General features: G+C 40.6%; 1 protein-coding gene across 2 annotated transcripts in view; it reads right to left on the reverse strand.

The window, feature by feature from the left end:
• The window catches only part of ITGA9 (integrin subunit alpha 9), a 222,723-nt gene that overhangs the window by 110,717 nt on the left and 87,656 nt on the right, over window positions 1-24,350 (reverse strand). For both annotated transcript variants that reach the window (XM_061996749.1, XM_061996750.1), the window contains exon 16: window positions 535-690. In XM_061996749.1, the coding sequence (XP_061852733.1) occupies window positions 535-690 (156 nt within the window). The remainder of the gene's footprint in view (window positions 1-534; window positions 691-24,350) is intronic.

Here is a 24,350-nt window from a genome sequence, read left to right on the forward strand (position 1 = left end):
TAGCACAGCATGTCCTGCAATAAGAGCAGGAGTGAGTTTGCCTTGACACATGATTGGATATGAGGAGCCCTAAAGTAAAAAGGGCAGCTGGGCCAGGGAATTTTTTCTTTATTCTGCCCACCACTCTCCCTTCATACAGAGGAGTAAGTTCCTATGTTCTCTCCTGGAGCCTGCCCTGTCCCTTGCAGCACAAAGGAAGGCTCAACCTAGAAAGAAGATCAGAGCCAAGTCTTTCACAACAGCCTCCTACAGAAGGGGAAAAATCAGAAGGAGTAAGACCTCTCTCATCCTTTCCTTATTCAGCCTTTTCCTTCTCAGCAAAAACACTGAAATAAGAAAGTGACCTTACCTTGTGCTGCCCAACCTTGTCAGCACAAGTCTCTACTATATTATGGAGAAGCACTGATGTCACCAACAGCAGGGAGTGTACAAAAAGGCTACTGGGTGCAAACCATCCAGAGCTTGGCCATCTCCTTTTCTGCTGTCAGTTCAGTCACATGCCTTCTAGGGAAACAGCGTAAGTCCAACTCTGACCTGATTCCTTTGAGCTATCTTCTGTCCTTTCTTCCAGCGGAGAATGGGTTTGAGAGCAGGTAGTTCCTTGTCCTCTTTCCCTCTTCCTAGCATGTGCTCCCCAAGGCTGTACGCAGCTTCAAACACAATTGGAGATATGACATCTTTGACTCTTTTCTGTAAAAATAAAGAAACAGATATTTCAGTTAGGCATAGAGGTAAGCAGACTTTAACAACTATACATACAATTAAAGCAGATTTTTATATTCAACAATGCAAGCAGGAATCATAGAATGGTAGGGGCTGGAAGGGACATTTAGAGATCATCTGGTCCAACTCCCCTGCAGAAGCAGGTCCACCTAGATCAGGTCGCATAGGAACATGTCCAGGTGGGTCTTGAAGACCTCCAAGGAAGGAGACTCCACAACCTCCCTGGGCAGACTGTGCCAGGGCTCCATCACCCTCACATTATAATAGTTTTTTCCTTTTCTCTTCTCCATGCCAAACAGGAATAAACAAATTATACCAAAACAAGTCAGTAGATTAAAAAATGTATAAATAAAATTAATTGTTTTGGGACCTCTCCTTGATTTCACAGAAGCAGGGGCATATTTGGCACATCTGTAAATCAAGTGTTTTTCAGTAAAACCAAGACACTTTCTTAAAAACATAAAATAAATTAGGAAGTGTTTCCATTAAGTCCTGCACAATGATGAAGCAAAGAGCAAATTATCTTCATCTGAGTTTTCTAAATCCTAGACTTTGACTGAGGTCAGCTCCAGTGTGCTTCACTCAGTTGGAGAAAAGAAAACTCCATCTTGCCTTGTTGTTTTGCAGTATCAATTAAATGAACAGATAGGTGAAGATATTGATGTGGCTATAACAGACATGCAGGGACAAGAAAAGCCATCTTCCAGTATGATTCTGAAAGCAAAACTCTCAGTTAACCCCACTCTCAGAGCACAGTAATACTTTCAGTATGTAAGGAAAGTTTTTCAATTTCTTTATTTGCTATATTCTAGGCCTCACATCAGATGTTTTAAACAGTTCCACATTATGTGTCTGATAGGAAGAAAAGACTGCATCCTTTTGTTGCTGAAGCCCAAGCCACAACACTCATGCAATTTGTCACAACATGCAACACTTAGTCCAGTTTACTTCATGAGGACAAAATGCTCACTGTGCTCTGTTCAGTCTTGACTTCCAGAATTCCAATATACCACAAAACATAAGCAGCAAACACTCTACCTTTTCAGAGGCAAATTTTCCTCTTAAATGTTAGCTACTTAAAGACTCTGCATGAGTTCAGTGCAGATGAAGTCAAGGCAATAAATAAATACCATAAGTACGCACAACAAGTTTGCAAGTGGATGAACTCTCAACTGTGCCCTGAGTCAGTTAGTGGGCTTCCCTGAACACAGCCTGCCAATCACATGTAATTGAGATTCAATGGGACTTAAAATTTATCTTCCAGGTGTGGGAAACCTAGGCACTAACTGCCTTTGTGACCACTGTCCAATCTATTTCAAGACAACTATTTGTTCCCTCCAATACGTCAAATAGCCACAGATCTCTGAAGTCAGACAGATTAGTGGTTAACCCAATTTCCAAATTTCCTCTGGTTAACTGGGGTGAATAATCACAACCTGCTTGGGTGACATTTATCCTCCTGCACCTTGAAGGCTCCAACCAGCCTCTGAATTCTATCATGAGACACGTCTGCCAGTGCTTCATGTCCAGCAGTAGTCCAGAACATCCAAAATTTAGACCATGCATTGCTTGGTTTGTGCTTTCTTGATACTGGACATCAATCAGCAGCACTTTGTGGTGATGGCAGCTCTATGACCTCTTCCCCATCCCGCTCTGAGGCACTGCTAATCCCCTTGGCAGCAAGGATAACACCTTCAGCCCCTTTCACATCCCCACTCTCAGAGCAGAGGTTGTACCATACTTAAATTACTAAATAACAATACTACAACTCACAGAAGGTCACGTGTATTCGCTTCAGCAAGGATTGTGTCAGCATTCAAGAAGACAATGTATACAGAGAAACAAGACTATAAAAGACCATGCCATGCAGCAACAGGCAAACACAATAAATCACCAGGCAAATGTCCAATTTAATCCAGCTGTATGCAGCCAATTGTGTAAACATGGAACAATTAAAAAACGTAGGGAGTGGATTAAAATCCACCTATAGTTTTTCTAGCTCTATTTATTGCTGTGTGGCAAGAATAAGGGCTTAATGATTTCTAAGTGTTCTAATATAATCTTGCAGAGTTCAGTCCAATTCCCTTTGAAGTCAAAAGACAAGTTTCTCAGTGACTTCAATGAATGTTGGAGTGTGCCCGTATTGTTCGCTGGTGTCTCTTTCTGCTTCATTTTAGTGGTGAAATAGTGACTTCCAGCAGCTAGATTAATTACATGTGTGGATATTCCCTCACCACAGCCCTGGGGAAATATATTTCACATACCCACTTGTCTTTAATTAAGGATGAAAGTATGAATGCTACCCAGTTATTAATATTGCCACATGTTCAGTTCCTTCTGCTGACAATCCTACAAACACAAAGGCAACAGTCTTTGGGATTTGTCCTCTGTAAGACAGAGACAAGAATTTTGCCTTGCAGGTACACCACAGCCTGTCTGGGATGTGAGCTTTTCAGTATTCCTGACATCTAAAAGGAAGTCAAATCACACAGACAATCAGGTTTGAAATAGACTGGAAAAATCCTTCAAGTCAAGGAAACTATGTGCTGCTTTTTGTATCAGTTACATGGCCTTAATGCAGCGGATTTGTCAAGGGAAATAGTTTTCACAGGAGCTTTTACATGTATCCACTATTTTTCACCATGATGCTACTATACTGTGGAAGTGTCGAAGGTTGAACACACTTGAGCATCATGAAAAAGCATCCCTGGCAAATCTTAGCACATGGACAGCATGGCTTCACGAATGGAAAGAAAAGTCTGGAGGACTTTTTTTTGACACCAAACTGGGAGGACTGGCTGATTCCCCAGAAGGCTGTGCTGCCATTCAGCAGTATCTCATCCGGCTTGAGAGTTGGGCAGAGAGGAATCTTCTGAGGTTCAACAAGGACAACTGCTGAGTCCTGCATCTGGGAAGGAACAACCCCATGCACCAGCACAGGCTGGGGGTCGAACTGCTGAAGAGCAGCTCTGCAGAGAGAGACCTGGGAGTCCTGATTGATAATCAGCTAAATATGAGCCAGCAATGTGCCCTCGTGGCCAAGAAGGCCAATGGCATCCTGGGATGCATCAAGAAGAGTGTGGCCAGCAGGTCAAGGGAGATTCTTCTCCCTCTCTACTCTGCCCTGGTGAGGCCTCATCTGGAGTCCTGTGTCCAGTTCTGGGCTCCTCAGCTCAAGAGGGACAGAGAACTGCAGGAGAGAGTCCAGCGCAGGGCCACCAAGACGATCAGGGGGAATGGAACATCTTTCATACGAGGAAAGGCTGTGGGAACTGGGGCTGTTTAGTCTGGAGGAGACTGAGGGGGGATCTTATTAACATTTATAAATATGTAAATGGTGGGTGTCAGGAGGTTGGGACATCTCTTTTTTCTATAGTAGCTAGCAACAGGACAAGGGGTAATGGGATGAAGCTGGAACACAAAAAGTTCCACTTAAACATAAGAAAAAACTATTTCCCTGTTGAGGTGAGGGAGCCCTGGCACAGGCTGCCCAGAGGGGTTGTGGAGGCTCCTTCCTTGGAGGTCTTGAAGACCCACCTGGACATGTTCCTATGCGACCTGACCTAGGTTACCCTGCTTCTGCAGGGGGGTTGGACTAGATGATCTCTAAAAGTCCCTTCCAACCCCTACCATTCTATGATTCTATGACATAGAAACCAATGTAATATCCCAGGAGTTCACATTATCAACAGAAACAACTGTGTAACAAGGGTTCACTAATAGCAATAAACATCCTGTCTGCACAGACAAGATGCCATTGAATTACTGCAAGTTTTCACTGTGCCTGAATTACATCAGGGACCTGAAGCTGTTTCCCACAAGGCATCAGCTATCCTATGCAGTTTTCTTGTTTCTCTAGGGTGGTGGGGTTTTTTTCCTTTTTGGTTTTGGAATAGATTTTAAAGTAAGAATCTTCTTCAATAAGTCTTTTACAGAAATCAATATGCTTCAGTTCCAGTAAATAACCCTTCTGCCACAATACTTTCCAGCAATGGAAACAGCCCTAACCAGCTATGTGCTTTCATTGGGGTCTTTCTCCTCTGAGGCATGTTGCATGACATCACTCTGACGTGAAGAAAAAGGTGTTTAGGTATTATAAGTTGAGTCTTAAGGATGATCCCTCATTAATACCTATCAAAGACAAAGGACTCGAAGTCTAAAAACAAAATACTTTTAAGAGCATGTAAACACTTCAAAAGACACCATGGTCCCAAAAGCTCATCCTACAAAAAAAGTAGGCTTGACGTATCCTTTCCCAGAACAATCACCTCAAAGGAATATGTGGGATTTTTTAAATGCTGTGGTAGAAACTGGACTTTGTTTTCTGGCTTAGCAGGGGACAAGCAAGCAGCAAAGCCTTGACCAGATTTATGACTGCATTTCTCTTTGGCTTTAGTACCAAAAAGTCATAAAAGTGAACTGAAAAGTAATCACGGAGTAATGATCAAACATTGGAGCTGTGAATCTGAACATCACTTCCAATTCCCTCTTAAAAATGGAGTGTGATAACTGTAAGAAATCATTTTCTGCAGCTTTTTGTAGGCACAGCCTGAGGCCTATCGTGACAACACAAATACAGGCAAGAGATTCCAACATCCTACAGGCACACCACCTTGGCAAGCAGCCACTGCCTTCTCCAGCCTTAACTTTGTGCTACCAAGAGCTCCCACACAGCAAATTTGGATGGAACAAGACAAGGTTTTAGTTAAGGGACAGAATTTACTCTGCTCATGGTGGGAGTGGTTGCCAGAGAAGACTGGATGTCATTTCAGATTTCTTTCGGCTCAGTGCCACAATACAGTCAGGGGACCGTACATGAGCCCAATAAATCATCACATCTGATCCCTTCTTCTACATGGCGAGAGCCTCCAGCAGGGGCTCTGGAGAATGCCAAATTCCATTTTTAATTATGGCCAGTGGGCTGAGAAATAAATTGAGATGTAAATATTCCCCACAACCTATGGCAAAAGTATGGCAGGAATAAAGGATTAGATGTGGTCCTTTAAAGCAATGAATATTAAGTCATTCTCAATAGCATCAAGTGAGGAAGCCACTTAACTGTCAGGGTGACTTTCACAGTTGCCCCTTGATTTCATTCTTGCTCAAGACTTTCTGGAGTTTCTCTCTTTCTCTGTGGGAAAGCTCTCGGACCTCGAGGACATCAACCCACACATAGATTCCAGAGCTTTCAGCACAGCTTTCCAGTACTTTTCAGAATCAAGCTCTGTTTAGTTTGATGACTAGAATGAATTCAAGAACCTGGCTTTTGAAACACTTAACTTTAAACTTCTATTCTAAACATATTTATTTCAAGTTTTAAACAAGCACTAATAATAGACTATAGGAATTTTTACAGCCTTAAAACACACAAAATAGATTTGACAACCCTGATTTAGTAGATAATTTGTTAATGCTGTAAAACGTACAAAAGCCATCATGCTAATGCTAATCCAGCATAACACTTCCATCAGCTACCACGTAAGTCCTCAACTCAGTATCAGGAGACAAACTGTTCCCTTTTTAGTGATTCCTTTTTTTTACCTCAAGCATCTACCAGCCTTCAGAGCCACAATTTATCAAATGAAAACATGGTCATGCCAAAAGTGTCTAGAAAAGATCTAGTCTTCATTCCACACACAAGATATTTTTTTAAATATATCTATATTTACTTTTAAAAAAGATGTTATTATAGTTAAAGGGGGGGAACATCTGTTAACTGTTTTCTAGGAAAGAGGCAGAACTAGAAGTCTACTTGGTCTCTAAAAGCTCATTTACAACACTATTGGTGATTTTTTTCCCCAAAATTAATAGCATATGAAGGCAATCAGAGGCCTGATGTTTCAGTAATACATGCTTCTGTTTTCTTTTAAGATCTTGTGATAGCTACAATTCAACAAGTAGGCAGATAGACTTTGTTGCTAAACTTCAAACTTTACAGGCTTCTAAAGAATCCCAAAGTTTGCGAGGGAAACACAAGGGTAAAGAATTTGCAGGGTATCACACCCTCGAGTCTGAAGGAAAGCAAGAGGACAAAGGAAGCACTCCCAAAATGTGTTACTTAAACACACAACTGTTTCCATTAGGCCAGCAGCCCCTCTTTGCTAACGCCGATAAGTGGAAAGACGTTTTGGGAGAGAAAAAAGCAAGTCCTGAAAGAATTTGGTGTTAAATAAACATCAGGCGCCCAGGTTCCTGTGTGCACTCCGAGGATGCCCTCACACAGTCAGGGAAGAGCTGTGAGTCCAAACCCCAGCTGGGTACAGTCACACTCTGAGTATCAGTAAGTGCTCACTATCCCTGTGCATCTGGCTGCCTGCTATCAGCTGCAGACTGATAAAGGTATTACTGATGTCTGCATGGGAGAAATGTGATCAATACTGTGAAGATTCCATGTCAAAGGTTACAAAGGCTCAGCAACAATATATGACCGATAATCCCTTCATGGCAATCAGCAAAAGAAGTCACTACACCCCACCCAAATATGATCTAATCTGTTGGTGACCTCGGACCTTCATTTTCCAGCTCAGTACCAAAATGCATTATGGCAATATAGTTTCACAATCTATCTATACATTTGAACATTGGGTTCTCTATTGGATCTTAAGTTTTCTGTTATGTTTTTGTCATCCATTCCCCTTTTCTCTTTTATAGTTCACCTTGATCAATGTTTTTTAAATGACAAGTAAGGAAAATTTCTCAACTACTTAAAATCTTGTTACTCCCATCTGAAGGAAAGAGCCCTGCTGGGCTCAGATGCCCAGCTTTTTCCTGGTACTAGGCCAGACACAGCCAATCTCCATAACATGTGACAGGATAACCTGCAATAGCAAGAGTACAAAAATACTGATGGGTATTTGTGAAATAAAGATCTGTGCTTAGGTGATCAGAGAGAACCCAAGAAGGAAGAACAGCGGTAATAATTGAAACATTTATTCAATTTATTGTCTTTCTGAAAATAGATTCTATTTCAGCAGGGAATTACATGGAGAATAGAGGCAATAATTAAATCCAGGCTCTCCCTAAACATATGTAATCCTATCAATATACTTGTCTATTCCACTGGAGTTACTACATTTCACATTCTGCTTATACAAGATTTTACCAAAATCAAGCTTTAAAGACATTTCCTTTAATAGTGTCTTAAAATGCACTGGAACCAGAATATCAATTAATTCAGCTACCTGTTCCCCTTTATACATCATTTCCTTCCAGCCCTGATGCAAAAACTGAATGCAAGGGTCTCTGTGTATGAAGCTGTTGGAGGAGAAGGAGTTGAAGACCCTCTGCTCCTGGGTCTTCATAAATAACAAGTCTGATAAAAGCCCATGGATCTGGAGAAATGGTGTTTGGTCATCATGGTTAACTTCAGTGTTCATATACTGTATTTGCTTGCTCACTCTCTTACTGTATTCCTGTATGCATCTAGCTAGGGATAAAACCAGTTGTGTGTATATGTCATCCAACAAACTTCCAGTGCAAAATCTCGCACAGAGGCTGTCCTCAGAACCAAAGACTGACCCTCCCAGCCCCTTCCCAAAACCACAGCCCACAGGCATCATGAGTAAACCCCTGAACTGCTCTATAAGAGACAGCAGCCATTCTTCCTTCACTTATTTGCTCACCAGAAGAATCACCTTCCTCTTTTTGAGCAAATTTCAGGAGGCAATGGCAAAGTAATCAAAAGGTTTTTCCTCCAATCCTCCAGAGGACACACAGAAGGCTAAGATATAGGAGATTGTCATCCTTTCAGCATTTCCCTCTGACTATCCCACAAAAATTGGATGACTAAATGCAGGCTCTCATCTAGAGGTGCCTGTCATCTCAAGAGGAGCAAGCCTCTAACAGGTTTATGAGAATTGAAACAGGATCAACACCCTTTCTTGGATCTGAATCCTAGGGCACATTATCTCACACTGTAATAAAGTATGCACGTCTCGTATCTAGCAGGTCACCTTATTATCATTAAGTCAAACACCTAATGACTGAATGAGATTATTCTGCTGTATTCCCTAGATTTGTAGTGAATTTGTTTGAGAAGAGCATTGGTCTGAATCAACTGGCAGATGCCCAGATGTCCCCTCAGTTCTAATCCTGTTATCTGTAATGGTCAAGGTGATTGAATATCTGTTAGAAGAGTCAGGGAAAGAAAGACAGAAAGCATGGCTATGGAACATAGCAATAGCAGGGAGAAAAAAGATTTTGATGGATATTTACTTTTAAGGTGACTATAATTGAAGACTTGACAATACACTGTTAGGATCCTTTCAGTGCCATTGTGACAAAAAGCATTTCAATACAGCTTTATAAGAAACACATGTATGGAACAAAGAAATGTTCTACTTAAGCCCAGGATTCTACATAAAAACAGCTAAAGGGGAAAAAAAATAGTAGCATTGAAAGGAAGCAGAATTCTCAGTAGAAGAAGAGAGAGATATCAATGGTAATCTTCTTTCATTTTTACTGACAGTATGTTAATTCATTTGAGTAAAGCTAATAGAAATTGGCCTTGGGTTCTTGCAAAGAAAGCAACACACTACTCAGACTCCCTCCCTGCTTGCATCTACCCGAGAGAAAAAGGCTAAGTGGATGAAAAGACTGGTGTTTGTATACTTTCAGTGACATACTATTGAGATGAGAACAGCTTATTTAAGAAATCTGGAGATATTTAGACACAAAAAAAAAAATCCTTCTTTGTCACAGGAGAATTAATAGCTCCATATGGAGGTCCGAGAGGAGTGTTGCAATAACGTGACCCAAGTCTACTCTTCCATTATTAAATGGAGGTAATATTTATTGATTGAATCCTCTTGAGAGTTGGATTTAAAAATCAATACAGCCACAAGGGAGAAGTGTTATTATGACCTATTTTCCATATGAATTTAAAACACAGGAACAGAGCTCCTCTGTGATGTCTACTTCTAGGTTTAACAACTCATATTTCACATGCTTGGTACAAACCTGCTAGAAATCTTCTGAAGCCAGGGTACCCAGTTTGAGCTATTTACTCCCCTGTGCTATGGTTTCTGTACACACATGAGCTATGATACCTGAAGATTGTGAGGGAACCTACTGTTCTGGAAACAGTGAAATCCCTAAGGATGACGAACTCCCATTTCCCATTTTGTAACAACCTAGTTAATATTATTAGCCAAGTAACATTGAGTTGAAGAAAACTCATTCATTACATAGCACAAGTATTATGGACAACTCAAAGGATACTTCATTAGCCTCTAGGTCTCCCTTCCTGCACACACTTACAGATCAGCACACTGATGATCACCTCAGGAACACTCTATCTCTGGGTTATCTCCCTCCCCACTATTCTCCTCTTTCCTTCTCCAATCATCCAGACACCACTTTGCTAACCCCCTACTGGTGTCATGCTCCCAGCTTCTGTTCACAACTAACACAAAACCGAAAGGAAGAAAGAAAGAACTGGGAAATGCCCTCAGAAGCCTCACTACCACTTTAGTCCATTTACATTTGAAATGGTAACAGAATGGAAAGCTCACCATTCATGTCAGCAAGGATACAGCTTTTCATAGAATGGTAGGGGTTGGAAGGGACCTTTAGACATCATCTTGTGCAACCCCTCTGCAGAAGCAGGTCCCACCTGGATCAGGTCACACAGGAACATGTGCAGGCAGGTTTTGAAAATCTGCAGAGAAGGAGCCTCCACACCCTCCCTGGGCAGCCTGTGCCAGGGCTCCCTCACCTCAACAGGGAAATAGTTTTTTCTTATGTTTAAATGCAACTTTTTGTGTTCCAGTTTCATCCAATTACCCCTTGTCCTGTCACTGGATACAGCATGAAAAAATGCTGCCCCAATCTCCTGACACCCACCATTTAGCTATTTATAAATATTAATGGGATCCCCCCATAGTCTCCTCTTCTCCAGGCTGAACAGCCCCAGTTCCCGCAGCTTTTCCTCATACGGAAGATACTCCAGTCCCCTGATCATCTTGATAGCCCTGCGCTGGACTCTCTCCACAAGTCCCTGTCCCCCTTGAGCTTCCCTTTGTTTCACTGATCACTCATGAAGAGGCAGAGCCTCCTGCTCAGTGCTCCCAGAGATGGCTAGGCCGGAGGACATTCAAGGCCACAAAGAGCAATTGTTTCACTGGGCAGATGAGAGTGGGATGACCGAGGGTTTCTCAGGGGAACCAAGGAAAACCAAAACTTTCCCTGTGAGTTCCACTGGTTTTAAAAACAAACAAAGCAAATATTTCCAAAAATAAGTGCAAAACATACAGTTTCCCAGATCTAAGCTGAGAGCTCTACTCTGAAGCTGGAGGGGCATTCATGGGGAATGGAAAAAGTGGCCCTTTGCAATAGCAATACTGCATTGACCATACTAAGGTTTTAACTAAGTATGCTTAAGTGCAGGTATTGCCACTTGACACATCTGAAGCCCGCATTTGACCACTTTCTATTTTACATGTTGTTAAACAAAGACAAGAGTGCTCACCCTAACAGCAGCACTTCTTCAGAGTCTTCTCACTTCCAAAACATGTAACACTTCAGTGGCAACAGAAATTTACGTCTTATGCAGAAGATTACTCTAGACAATATGCAGTGACTCTAAACAGATAACTAGATTATCTGGTTTGGGGCAGGACAAGAGATGCAATCAAAGCTAGGAAAAGGTAGAGTAAGCCTCCCTACTCAACTGCAATACATGTAAATCATTGAAGAGAGTCTGAAAGGCTATAGCAAGTTTGAGTAGTAAGTGAGAAAGTATCAGGAGAGGAGAGTTGGGGATTGCTCTTTCAAATTATGTTTTTAGGGAGACATAATGTAATGCACTAGATACTATTTTGTATTGTAAAGATGGAAAATAAAGAAAACCAAGATGGTTAGGGGCTTGGAACATCTCCCTTAATGAGGAAAGCCTGCAAGACCTGTCTGCAAAAAAAGACTGAAAGGGAACCTTATCAACACACACATAAATACCTAAAGGATGGGTGTCAAGATGATGGGGTCAGTCTGTTTTCTGTGGTGCCCAGTGACAGAACAAGGGGTATCAGGCATAAGCTGGAACACAGGAAGTTCCATTTGAACATTAGGAGAAAATTCTTTGGTGTGAGAGTGAACAAACCTTGGCACAGGCTGCCCAGGGAAGGTGTGGAGTCTCTTTCTCTGGAGGTTTCCAGACCCACCTGGAAATGTGATAGAGGTGAACCTGCTTTAGCAGGCGGTTGACGGGAGGATCTCCAGAGGTGACTTCCAACCCCAACCACTCTGGGATTCTTTTGTAATTTCAACATGAGATGACAGCACACTAAGCACTACGTAACATTATCATGAAACTCATCTCTCTTCTGCAGTTCCTTTTCTTGCCCAGCTCTTCTCTTGGGGGGACCCAGAAGTAACTACTGCTTCCTTCTCCATCATCAACATTTGTGTGGTAGCCTGAGAATGCTGTACATTTTCTATAAAGGGCTGTGATAACAAATGACCTCCTCTGTAAACACCAACCTTCTAAAACCCAAGAGTCAGTACTGTGGAGAAAAGCATCCCTCCAAGTCTCAAGTATACACCAACTGGAACCAGTTGTATGGTGCAGGCTGATAACACTTCTGACACTGACCGTGGCAGACTCTCCTGCCAGGAGGAAGCTTTCACCATCACCAGCCAAGAAGGTACTGCTTTGACTCTCATTTCCCATTCCAAAGGGAATGAGAGCATCTACCCTCCAGCCTGGGAACACGTAGCACAGCATCACTGCCCTTGGGTAAACTCATCTTTCAAAGCCTGCGTGCTCAGTGGCACCAAGCTTGGAAGCAGCTTTTTACAGCATACAGCACCAACAGCAATAAATATGTTTGCCCTAGCTATGAAAGCAGGTCAAAGCTGAGGTTGTTTCATTTTCAAGGGTGAAACCTTTCTTTAGTCTTCTTACTGCATGAACTTTTGGAACATGTTTTTCTAGAGTCTGTTCATTTCCAGATTGGCTGGGATGAGGTACTGAAGTAAAAGTAGATCACAGAACAGTAAGCACGTTGAAGGAAAAACAGACATTGCAAAATGCATTTGCAGAGGCCAGGGAATACTTTGAGAGCGCTGCAAGCACATCAGAAGCATGACACTCAGAGCCTGGGAAAGACAGAGTGATGGAGAAATGGAGAAGCAAAATAAAGCCACAGATCAGGTTGGCAAAGCTCTGGCCCTACAAGCAGAACATATAAAATCCTTAAAATCCCCATCACTCTAAATGCTTAGTCATAGCTAAAGAAAACAGAAGAAAAAATAGCTGTCTAGGAAGCTTTAGTGGTCAGATACAAGACACAGAGTCCTCTACAAAACAGCCACAGGTCAGAAGCATGCAGCTACCTCTCAGCACAGCCTGCTCAAACACCAAGTCATGGTCCATGGTTTTGCCTAGACTTGGACATTTACCCACAGCACGTTATGTTCACAGAACTGTGCTGTGAATGTATTAAATACACCCCCGCTGGCACAGGCAAGTTGTCATTTCTTTATCTTAATTTCTGTACTGCTGGTTTAGAAATTGTATCTTCAGTCCCAGACACAAACCACATCCTGCTCTTTTTTTATCCCACTGGCCATGGGATTTTATCCTATCTCTCCAGTTTGGTACTGCTTCAAAAACCCAACACAGAGAAACTGATTTTGCTTTGTTATAAGTTGTCCCTATTTTATCAACAGGAAACTCTTAGAAACAAACACTGGGATACTAATGATCCTCCTTGAAATTCTTCATTTTGTAAAAATAAATGATCCCAAGAGGTAGTAATAGACTAAATGATAGTCTGCCTACTTCTATATCCTAAACATTACATCTCATTTGTTAATCTTCCACTACATGAAATCATTTGTTTAGTTATGGTATATTTTCCAGAAATGCATATGGTTAGGTCTACAGTAATCCTTTTTGAACTTAAGAAGTCCTGGGTTTAGCTTCTTTAAATGTGTGTGGCATCACCTTTCAGTCACAGGTTTTCGTCATGCCTTTCTCTACTAGGCTACTAATACCTTCTTAGGTGCCTCTTGGCCTTCATTAAAATAAACACTGTGACTAGTTCAGATTTCTAAGTGAGGCCTTCCCTTGAGCAGGTTTTATAGCTGTTTACAACATCATCTAAACAGAAAACATCTCATCTATGAACACATAACTCTAGCCCTGGGCAAAGCAGTGATCTATAGACAGGAAGAAACACTCCAAGATACTATTCTCTCAGTATATCCAAAGAAGTCATTACTCCTTTTTGGCAACCATCACGCTGGGAAGTCATGTTAAATTGTTGGTCTGCTATGACCCCGAAATCCTTCAAGGCCCCCTGCTTCTCCCTTCGTAGGTGGGACTCACATTCTTCATTCCTGGATGTATGACCTCACTCTTAACTGGATTAAAATAAACTTCGCTTGAGTGGCTCGGCAAAGCACTTGATAAAAAATTTCCTATCCTCCCCTTTCAACCAAGTGTTTTCCTGTTATGTGCAAAAATAATTGTGTACTTCTTTTTCACATCTTTGATGGTTATAATAATTTTAAGCTTGCTATTGATCCCTGAAGAATGTCACTCAAAATAGCGTCAATTGATAACACTATGCTGGCATCTTTTTAGATCACTCTGCTGTATTTTAACTCTTACATCTACAGATTTTGTACAATCTTTTTTATTTAAAAAAAAAAGATAGTGCCTAAAACACTAAATGAAATTGCAAGCCCTTAAACCTCTATTACACCTTCACAGCTACCTTCAGCTGAGCAAGCTCACCATCTCCATCATTTCATTATTCAGGGGTTGGGGTTTTTTATCCTTTTTAAAAATAAATCCAACTGTTCTTTTAATAGCTTCTTGAACAATTACATGACACACTTGCATTCCACTATATTGCTTGTATGATGTCAACCTACAGACTTTCAGATCAGCATTCTTACCCTTTTTTGGTATATTGACACTTTAAAACCCTTAATGCTTGCTGGAATTTCCCTTGCATTGCAAGAATTTCAAAGAGTTAACAATATTGAACCAGAAAGCTTCTCAGACAGTCTTTAAGACCTCTTAAGTTCCCAGACCACTCTATTATGTTTATTTCTGGTAAACAGTGCTTGGTGTTGTCCATATCTACAAATCCATTAAAAGCACAGCATGAACTTCACGAAACATGAAAATATTAAATCATCCAATGAAGCACTTTTGCCTTTGTATATGAACAGTTTTACCACTATCATCAAATGATGAGCCAATTTTATTGCTACGATTTGTTCTCATGAATGCATCAAAACTTTATTCTGAAGAGGCTACAATCACAGAGGAAGACTCCCATATCAATTCTGAGGGGACAAAGGGCTGCTTTACCACAAGTACTGATGGCCTTGTCACAGATGCCATGAAGTAACCAGGCAATAGGTCAGAAATGTTTTATCATCTTAGTGAACAACTTGGGAAGGGATGTGAGTTGAGAAACCTATCTGAAAATGCACTGCACCTCCACCTTTTCTCTGTAGAGATAAATGCATGCATCCAAAAACCTACTCTCAGCTTCCTCACCATCCAAACTGATTTCAAGTATGACAGCTTTAAATGTCAATACCCTGAAATCATGAAGACACCCACAAACAACAGCACAAAGGCAAACTGATACTCTACACTTACCAGTATAGTGTGGCTCAATAGGTACAAAGCTTTTAACCAAGAATGGAAAACTATCCCGTAAAAAGCTTCATGTAACACAGCAGGTGTTTAAATCTAGGTGGCAGAAATTATTCATGGCCACCCACAGATGATCTGATTCCTTTTAAAAAGACCTCAGACAGGCAAGGAAAACTAAAATGAGACCTCACAGGTGACAGAATGAAAAGAAAAGGTTTACTTAGCTCCACTTGGTTAAAAACATAGAATGATTTTTAGATTTTCGTTCCATTTAAAGTGGGTGGAATTCTCTTTCCACAGAAACCCATTTTTACCACTGCTCTTCAGTAAAGAAGAGGCTTCTCTCAGCATATGACATTTAAAAAGGAAACAAAAAGGGAAAAATAAAGATCATGTTACGGTAGCAGGTATCCACCTCCAGCAATTTTTTCCAAGGCCTCTGAGAGGAAAACCCTTTCCGTTATGTAGAAATAGCCTCAATTGACTTTTCCACTCCTTTAACTGCCAGTCTGCAGCACATATAATCTCAAAGGTCTACCTTTAGAGCCGACCAAATTAACAACCACATCTTTTCTTTGGAAAGGGCATTTAAAAAAGTAAACAAAAAAAACCCAAACAACATAAAAATACATTACAAATCCTCCTGAGGATCCTAAAGTAACAAGTGTTCACTGTCAGCATTTCTCCAGTTCGTTGTAGATGGATGAAACATTTTACTAAAACTTCAAATCCTTGGGCAAGACAGATACATACAGTGCTGTTAAACCTTAATGCTTTAGGAAATAGTAATTGAGATACTTGTGGTATTCTCTGTACAGCACATAAACCACAATAATGTTATCTGGTTTACAAAGATTAAATTACATAAACACGGCAGGTTTGCCAGTTTGCTTTCTTGGCTAATGCAAATGGAAATGAAAATGAAAATTGTCTCCCTGGGAGAGGCCATAACCACCCTGGGATTCAGAATAATAGTCACCAAGGTTTGTTAATCTCCTTCCTTGGAAACTCAAAGTGGGGAAAATTGTCCTAGTCAAACAAAATGTGGTTTACTTGATACAAAAAGTCCAGGAATCATTTCTACTGATGAAAACAAAGGCAAAAGAAAAAAGAAAAGTGAAAACCTGTGCACCTAGTTGATGAAACCATTGCCTCAGAGGTGCAGGGGAACACCACTGCTCCACTGTGGCTGTGCAGGCTCGAAACACACTTGTAACACCCCACAATCAAAAACTTGCTCACCTCAAAAGTGGTATTTTACACATCCTTCACTCCCTTTCACCTTTAGTAATTATTTTTAAAGCACTTGGTCAAAGAAAAGCTTTTTATCCATTCCAGCTTAATGGGTAGAAATTTACTGAACTTCTCAAATAATGAGTCCTGCAGCCAATAGTTCTTATTCCAATGTCTCAGATACCAACCTTCCAAGCCCAAGTATCTGGTCTGTGAATCAAACACAGATTATGCCAGCTGATTCCAGCTGAAAGAATAATTAATCGAATCCCTTTTTATTTAGGAATAGTTTCCTGAATCTTTCACCTCACCTCCACCACATGGTAAAGTACATGTGGGGGGGGGGGGGGGGGGGGGAAAGCAAACACACAATTGGAATTCTGCTTCTAATAGGCAACAGTCTTGATAATTGCTTTGTTCTGCTTCTGTTGTAGTTATAAAGTATATTTGCTCCACCTTTCTTCCCTGGCAGTAACTGAAGACTCCAACTCGGGGGGAAAAAAAAGAAAAAGCTCAGATAAACATTTTAGTAGGCTTTCCAAGATATAAACATTTGGAATGAGTATGCTCACAAGGTAACACTTACAACCAGCGTTGTCACATTCAGTCCACATCAAACCACTCTGGAATAGAACGGGTTTGTATCTCCAGATTCACCTTTCAGTACACAGGTGGACGTGTACTCCCTTTCATTCATCTCACAGTCAACTCCTAATCTTATTGGGAGTCAGTTTAAATATCTTGGGTCTCTAGTACTAGCTACTAGTATAATAATCTTAGCTGGGACATGATCATAGAACTATTTCAGTTCGAAAAGACCACCAAGTCCAATCACTAACACAACAATGCCAAGTCCATGACTAAACCATGTCCTTCGGCACCTCATCTATACATCTTGTAAATATCTCCAGGGATAGTGACTCCACCACCTCTCTGGGATACCTGTGCCATCTCAGTGAAAAACTTTTTCCTCATCTCCAACAGACTGGGACCTCCAATAGTTGGGAGAATACATCGAGCCCCACTTCACAACAACTGCCTGTCAGGTAGCTGTAAGAGAGTGATCATGTCTCCCCTCAGCCTCCTCTTCTTGAGGAATACTATTTCTGTCTTAAGTAGTTGCATCTACACATCATGTTGAAAGCAAGCTGTATGTGGAGACATTAAAAAGTTTAAAACATTCAAATGCTTCAAGTGGGTATTTTTCCAAACTCGTCCAAACTGAAGGACAATAAGAGGAAGTCCCATTTCTTCTACTTCTCATTGCCACACCACACGGAAAATGTCATTCCCCAAAAAGGAGCCTACTGAAAAGGTATGATGGTGTGAAAAAAGGGTGCTGTAACTGAAATCCTTTTGCAGCTGTAATTATAGCAGTAGCAGTGAAGCCAAGGCTGTAATTCTTGCAAGCCAAACTAAAGCAAAAGGAACAAAACTATTGCAATTGTTTTGGAAAGCTATGAGGGAGGTTTTCTTTCCTTTCCTGCTGTTTAATCTAAGTAGTGAAGGGTGGGGTCATGCAGACAAATGAAAGCTGTATTAATGTTCTCTGCTGGGACTCAGGCTTTGCAGTGTTTGCATCATAATGCTATTACAGGATATTTTCAAGTCATCTAGAAGATTACCCACATTAAATCCTCATTTTTCCTAGTTGACAATCAATGATCTTCATTTTTTTTTTAAATAAACAAGTCCCAAACCTGCAATAAGTCCCATAACGGCTTATACTCCTAGAGCCACAGTGTGACTATTAATTTACATAAAGTACATCAAAAGAGTCTTGCAAGCTAATGGAAAAGAGAAGAAACAGGCACAAGAACTCCATCCAAGTCAGTCAGGCCATTCATAGTTGCAAGGTGCTTATCCTCACTGAAAAGTATAGGCTCAAAGAGGCACAAGGTGTCAGTTCTCCAGATCATCATGGTCTGGAGAAACCCAACAACATAGCTAAAAGTCAAATCTTTTGAGAGGAAAACAGTTTTTGCGTTCTTTGGCTACTGAGTTTTTGTTAATCTGCTTTTTACTTAAGAGCTCACTGCTGATTTTCAATGCCACAAATACAGCCTAAAGAAAATTCCTGAAAATAACTTGACATGATTCCAGTCCTCCTTACAGTGAGGAGATAAGCTAAGCAATACAAAAATATCCACTTTAAATATTTCATCCACATCTGTACTTGCCAGTTTCAAATAGAAAATGTTTCAGCACCCATATCATACACTGAGAGATATCAGAGGGGATGGGATATGCTCAGCTCAAGGAAATGCAGACAACTCAGGGAAGAGCTTGGTCTTGTGCTTCTGCTTGCAGCTAAAGGGAGCAGAATCAACTATTTGCCCAGAAATCAGCACTGCTGCATGATCAGATAGCATTTTCAATTTGAATAGCATTGTCTCAGTTCACGAGCTCTGAGAATTCTTGGTTGTCAAAATGGCAACCACATGGAAACATTAAACATGACCATACTTAACATTTTTTAATGTACCACCTTAGTTGTTCTTCATTTATCTTCTGCAGCTGGTTGGACAGTTTATGGTTTGGGACTCTTTTTTTAAGCTATAAAAATTCTATAAAAAGAGAACATGTTTTATTTTTCCCATATCTAAAATAAATCGCTGATTTAGCCAACAAATAAATCTTATAAAAACAACCATATATCACCTCAAACTATGGATAAGCATCCATTCTGAAAAAGCAGCAAAAGTTACCATTGTATCCACATTTACGAGAGAACAAACAGCGCTATTTTTGGCTACTTGAACTTTAAAATATTACTGCAAAGAACTGGTTGACCTCTTCCAAACTACTACTACCACCACATAGCCACTTAAAGATAAAGTCTGTATTCCTTGCTTCCCTAGCTTCTCATTCCCTTTTTAAACTAATTATATTTAAGATAAAAGGTTACTGCAGATCATAACTGCAATTACAGATATGCAGGAGACTTATCTGTTGTCTCCAGAATCCAGTAGTTATCTGGAGACAGCTTCTCTTTCTCTTCTCACAGAAGAAGTTGTTACATTCAAGGTTCAGAAAATTCATCAAAAAACAGAAGGAGAAAAATTGTGAATCCATTTGGTGACAAAATAATCTCAGAAAGTTTTGTAACTGTAAGGAGTTTGGAAGGACTTCAAATCTTTTTAAAAATACTAACTTGATTTAGAATTAACTAACTCTGAATTTGAGAAGAAAAAAGTGGAAATAAAAATGAGGGGACAATTCATGACTATTTCCCATGGAAATTACTGCCCCAAACAGGGAAATACGTTGAGAATAAGATGATTAAAAAAACCTTATCAACCACAGTTGGAGGAACAAAAACCAGTCCTTCTGTTCTGTGTCTCTTCCCACAAACATATAAACAGGGGGAAAAAAAAGCGCTGTCTAATGTTGTAGCATGAACTGTCTAAAGCTTGAAAAACTGAGGTTTTCTGATCTTCAAGCTTCTGGGTATTTATATAACTTCATAAAAAGTCTATCTTTTCCACTTCTACATTAGTGTCTTTTCTCAAGGCCACGTCAATTCCTGCATATAACTTGTTCTTTCCTGGAAACCCTGGTCACTCCTTGTTCACTGTACCTTTTAGACATAACGTCTCAACTTTCCTACATTACAATTTTCCTCTCGCTTGCAAACACCATTCACCGCCCAGGGCATGACTTGACTCAGCTTCCACTGCTGATGAAGGTAGAAAAAATTTTAACCCAAAGATAAAGTTACAATGAATAAACATTTTTAAAGCTTATTCCAGGAGTTGTAGAAATTCACAGCAGAATTTCATATGGAAAGGCATTAGTGCTTATTGGCAGTACAACTGACTGCTTACTTGCAGACGTTCAGAGTTTACACAGCTTTACTAGAGTGTGAAATTCCTCCTTTTGGGACTCTGAAAGTTGAGAAAATGTCTGTTTCAATTACAGCAACTTGTTCTCACATCAAACCAAGCTCATTTTTACCCAAACTAAGTATCTAGAAAAAAAATAGTTCTCTTTACAAATAAAGTAGTTTCTTTACATGGCTTCCTCAAGCAAATCTATTTACACAGAAATATCACACTATTACCACAAAGTTCCTGTCATTTTAAGGCATACGAATGTCTGCCTCACACATTTGACTATGCTTGGTGCAAAAGCAACAACTGCCATGCAACACTTTTTACACAGCAGAATAAAAAAAGTATGTTCTTTTTTGTTTGTGCCAAGCTGACCACGATGAGACATCAGCTTCATTTTCTTGTAAGCCACCATGGTTGCCACCAAAACATGTGTATAAAGTACGTTGTTATCCTACCAAGAAGCTGCTCAACCACACAATGCTGATTGATCCAAGTGACATGAAGACTGCTCCCAAAGTTACCAGACAGACAGGAAATACAAAGAGCTTGGGTTTGGGATAGTTTCGGGATTCCTATAGGGCTGGCATAGAAAGATGGTTTTAGTTTTGAGCACTGAGGGTTTAATGGCACAGGGTTAGATGTTGCTTTTATATATACACACACACAGATATATCGCTGTATTATGGAAAAAGTCCTATGATAAACTACAAACTACGAGCTCTCAAATTCCCTTCAATCTGATAATATAAAACCTTCAGGAACAACATTAATAATGAAGAAACATTTCCCTCCTTGGCATGGTATTTGTAAGTAGTGGTGCCTTTTTTATACTTTAAAGACAACATAGTCTTTCAAACTATTCCAAGAAATGCCTTTCAAAAGAATCACATTTCATAGAAGGAAAAACCACAGGAGAGGGAAGTTCTACAAAGAGAAATTGAAACCTCTCAACCTGTTCATTTTCTGAACATGCTTTGAAAAGTTAATTTATTTGCAAATCTGAAGTATATGCAACTTATACTAAAAAGTGTGTATATAAAAAGACATGTTTTTTTATTTTCAAAAGAAAGAAAACTGAGTTTCTTAAATGTGCCAAATAAAGCCAAGAACGTTCAGAATAAAACAAATTTGAATAATCAGCAAGATTTGGAAAAGATCACTATTTAATTATCTATGTTACATCCCAAGAGTATAACTGTAGTTAAGTTAGCTTTAATATGAGTTACTGATAATTGCATAGCTGCAGGTTTGCATTTAGAAGGGACTTCTGGATGTTAGGGTGTGGGAAAGAGCTCTCTACGAAAATGGTGAAAGGATTTACATGTTTACATTTCACCAGTTCATTATTTTTAATTCTCCAAGCACATTCCTGTGTACAGTCTTGTCCACTGCCAGCTTCTAGAAAAACATATCAATCTGATTTATTGACCAAAAGATATATTCTCTTGTTAAACTCATCCCATCAAAGAGGGACACGCCATGCTGCAGGGACATGCTTAAACCTCTGCCCTCCTCCTCTAAAAGTATCACACTCTTTCATCCTGAAAGCCTCAAAATGCAGAGACCCAAAACTTCCTAGGAACACATTTCCTGCCCAAGGATAAATAGTGGTATCTCTACTTTATTGATCCCTACTTCTCTGCCAGGCTTTTGGGGACTAACCACTACCTACACATCCCTTGAGGATTATTAAACCAGCAGGAAATGTAAATTGGCTCCAAGTGCAACCCCATGGACGTTTCTTTCAGATACCAAGCAGCTGAGGGGCTTCATGTGCTGCACCAACATGGGGAGAGAGAACATCATTGCCCAATGCCACTGGGATTCTGTCAGGGACAACGTGGTGCCTCCCTTCTGGGAGCAGCTCCACGCCGGGATGAGGGCCAGGTGGAACCGCCTGTGGAAAAATGGGTTTGCTTAAATGGAAAAAAGGCTTTCACATATGATCTGGAGTAGCTCCAAAGAGCCTCCTCTGAATGGAAAAAACACCTCGGGAATACACTGCTGCTTTAATGACCAGCCTCACCTACAGTACTATAAATTGAGAACCCATGTGCAGCCAGATATGGAAAACGAGTTCACTTAGAAGGAGTAGAGGGTTTCCCTGCACTGGAGGAAGAAGGGACAGAGGGAGAATCAGTGCGGGATGCCACTACCCTTCAGGTTGCCACATGGATCCAGGGTGGCACCCTTGCAAACCATCCCAGCCACGTTACTCACCTTCATAGACTCACCAAATCCAAGCCAAAACACTCTACTGATAAATTCTCCTCTCTGAAGGTTGATACACACTGTGGTTGCCTGTGCTTCAGGGCCACGTGAGACAAACTGCAGTGCCAGGGCAGCATCGGGGTTTGGCTGCAGGAAGCATATGCTATTTCTGCTTTCTACCCTCCTTTCCTTTCAACTGCAAGCGTGCACCAGCAAAATTGGTCCCCTGGGGCTCTCTTAACTGTCCAAGTTGCCCATAGGGAACCATGGTATGGTTTGAGGGAGTCTGATAGAGAAAAAGAGATGGCTGAGTGCCTGCTAATGCTGTTTCCATTGTGAAATGCCCCACAGGCTGACATGGCAGCTCCTCTGGGGCTAAGTCAACAGCAGAGATAGTATAAAGACTTGGTTTTCACTTGATGCTTAATTTAACAGCAACAAAAAAAAGTCACTTCAGAATGATTCTGGATCTCTGAAAGCATTATTCTTAAGGAAAAAAAAAATCACTAACAAAATAAGAGCTTTTAATCCCTTTAAAAAGCATTAATAGGCCAAATTCATCAAGAGGCTGAGCAGCCCCACTGGGAAAAGTTAGATAAGACCACAAGTAAACACATCTGGCAACACTCTTCCCTGCCAGCCTGACGCATGTGACCCATTAGGAGCCCTGTGGAGCATACACCAGCTCCCAAAGGCTGCCTGGGAATCGTGGTGGAAAGCTAGTTTGGTACCAGACCATGCCAGAAGCCGTGTTACAACGTAGCACCACAGATGACTGATCCATAGCAGCCAGTACAGCTTTCTAGTGATGCACAATTCAGTAGTAGAGGCACAGCCATTAAAATTGAGTGTGATGCTTGAATTAATTAATATTTCTACACTAACCTCTGGCTAAGAAAACTGCCTCAAGGATGGAAACTTTGAGCTGCAAGGCAGCTTACTCTGAGAAGAGGAAGATATACCTTTGTAGTCACCATCCCTCTTCAGCAACACTGGAACAAAATGAAGTTTTGTTCCATTCCAAACAAAAACAAGTTTCAAAATAAAGTTATAGTGAATGAAGTAGAAAACCTTTATCTACCAAAATCTACTAACTGGAGACAATCTACACCATGGAGAAGTGCAGCTACAGAAGGCTTTCAAGTCTGAGCAAAATACTTCATTGCATCTTCTCCTTGCCTGGTTTTGCTTTCAAACCCCAGACTCCAGTTTCTTTGCCAGTCTAGTAAGGAATAAGAAAACTAAGAAGAAAGGTTAAAAATGACTTCCCTCAAGAGATCTATACAGTTTTGGAGGTTACATAACCTCTTGGCCATGTTTGAACAGCTCATATAAATGCTAAACTGCTAACTCCTGCAACAAAAATTCCACTATATCCAACCAACAAACATTTCAAGTAAATACATGTAACTGATTCCCAAACAAATTACCTCCAATGAACCCATCACTGGTGACCTCAGGGCTCAGGTGCAGCTCACACAAGGCATAGTGTGGCCAAGGTCTCGCTGTTCACCACCTGACCTGACTCCTATTGCTCCTATTGGACCTCACCTAAAACAGTCAAAGTTACAGTTTTAATTCCAGGATTTTGACACTTAGTGCCTCGGTGGTTTTGAGCAAGTCTCACTATGTCACTTTCACATCTGTAAAAGAGATAATGCTAATCACCTAACTTAAAGGAATTTTTTTGAGATTGACTCATCACTCTCTGCAAAGTACCCTGAAGA

The sequence above is a fragment of the Colius striatus genome, chromosome 5, assembly GCF_028858725.1.
Source record: "Colius striatus isolate bColStr4 chromosome 5, bColStr4.1.hap1, whole genome shotgun sequence".
Taxonomy (NCBI): Eukaryota; Metazoa; Chordata; class Aves; order Coliiformes; family Coliidae; genus Colius; species Colius striatus.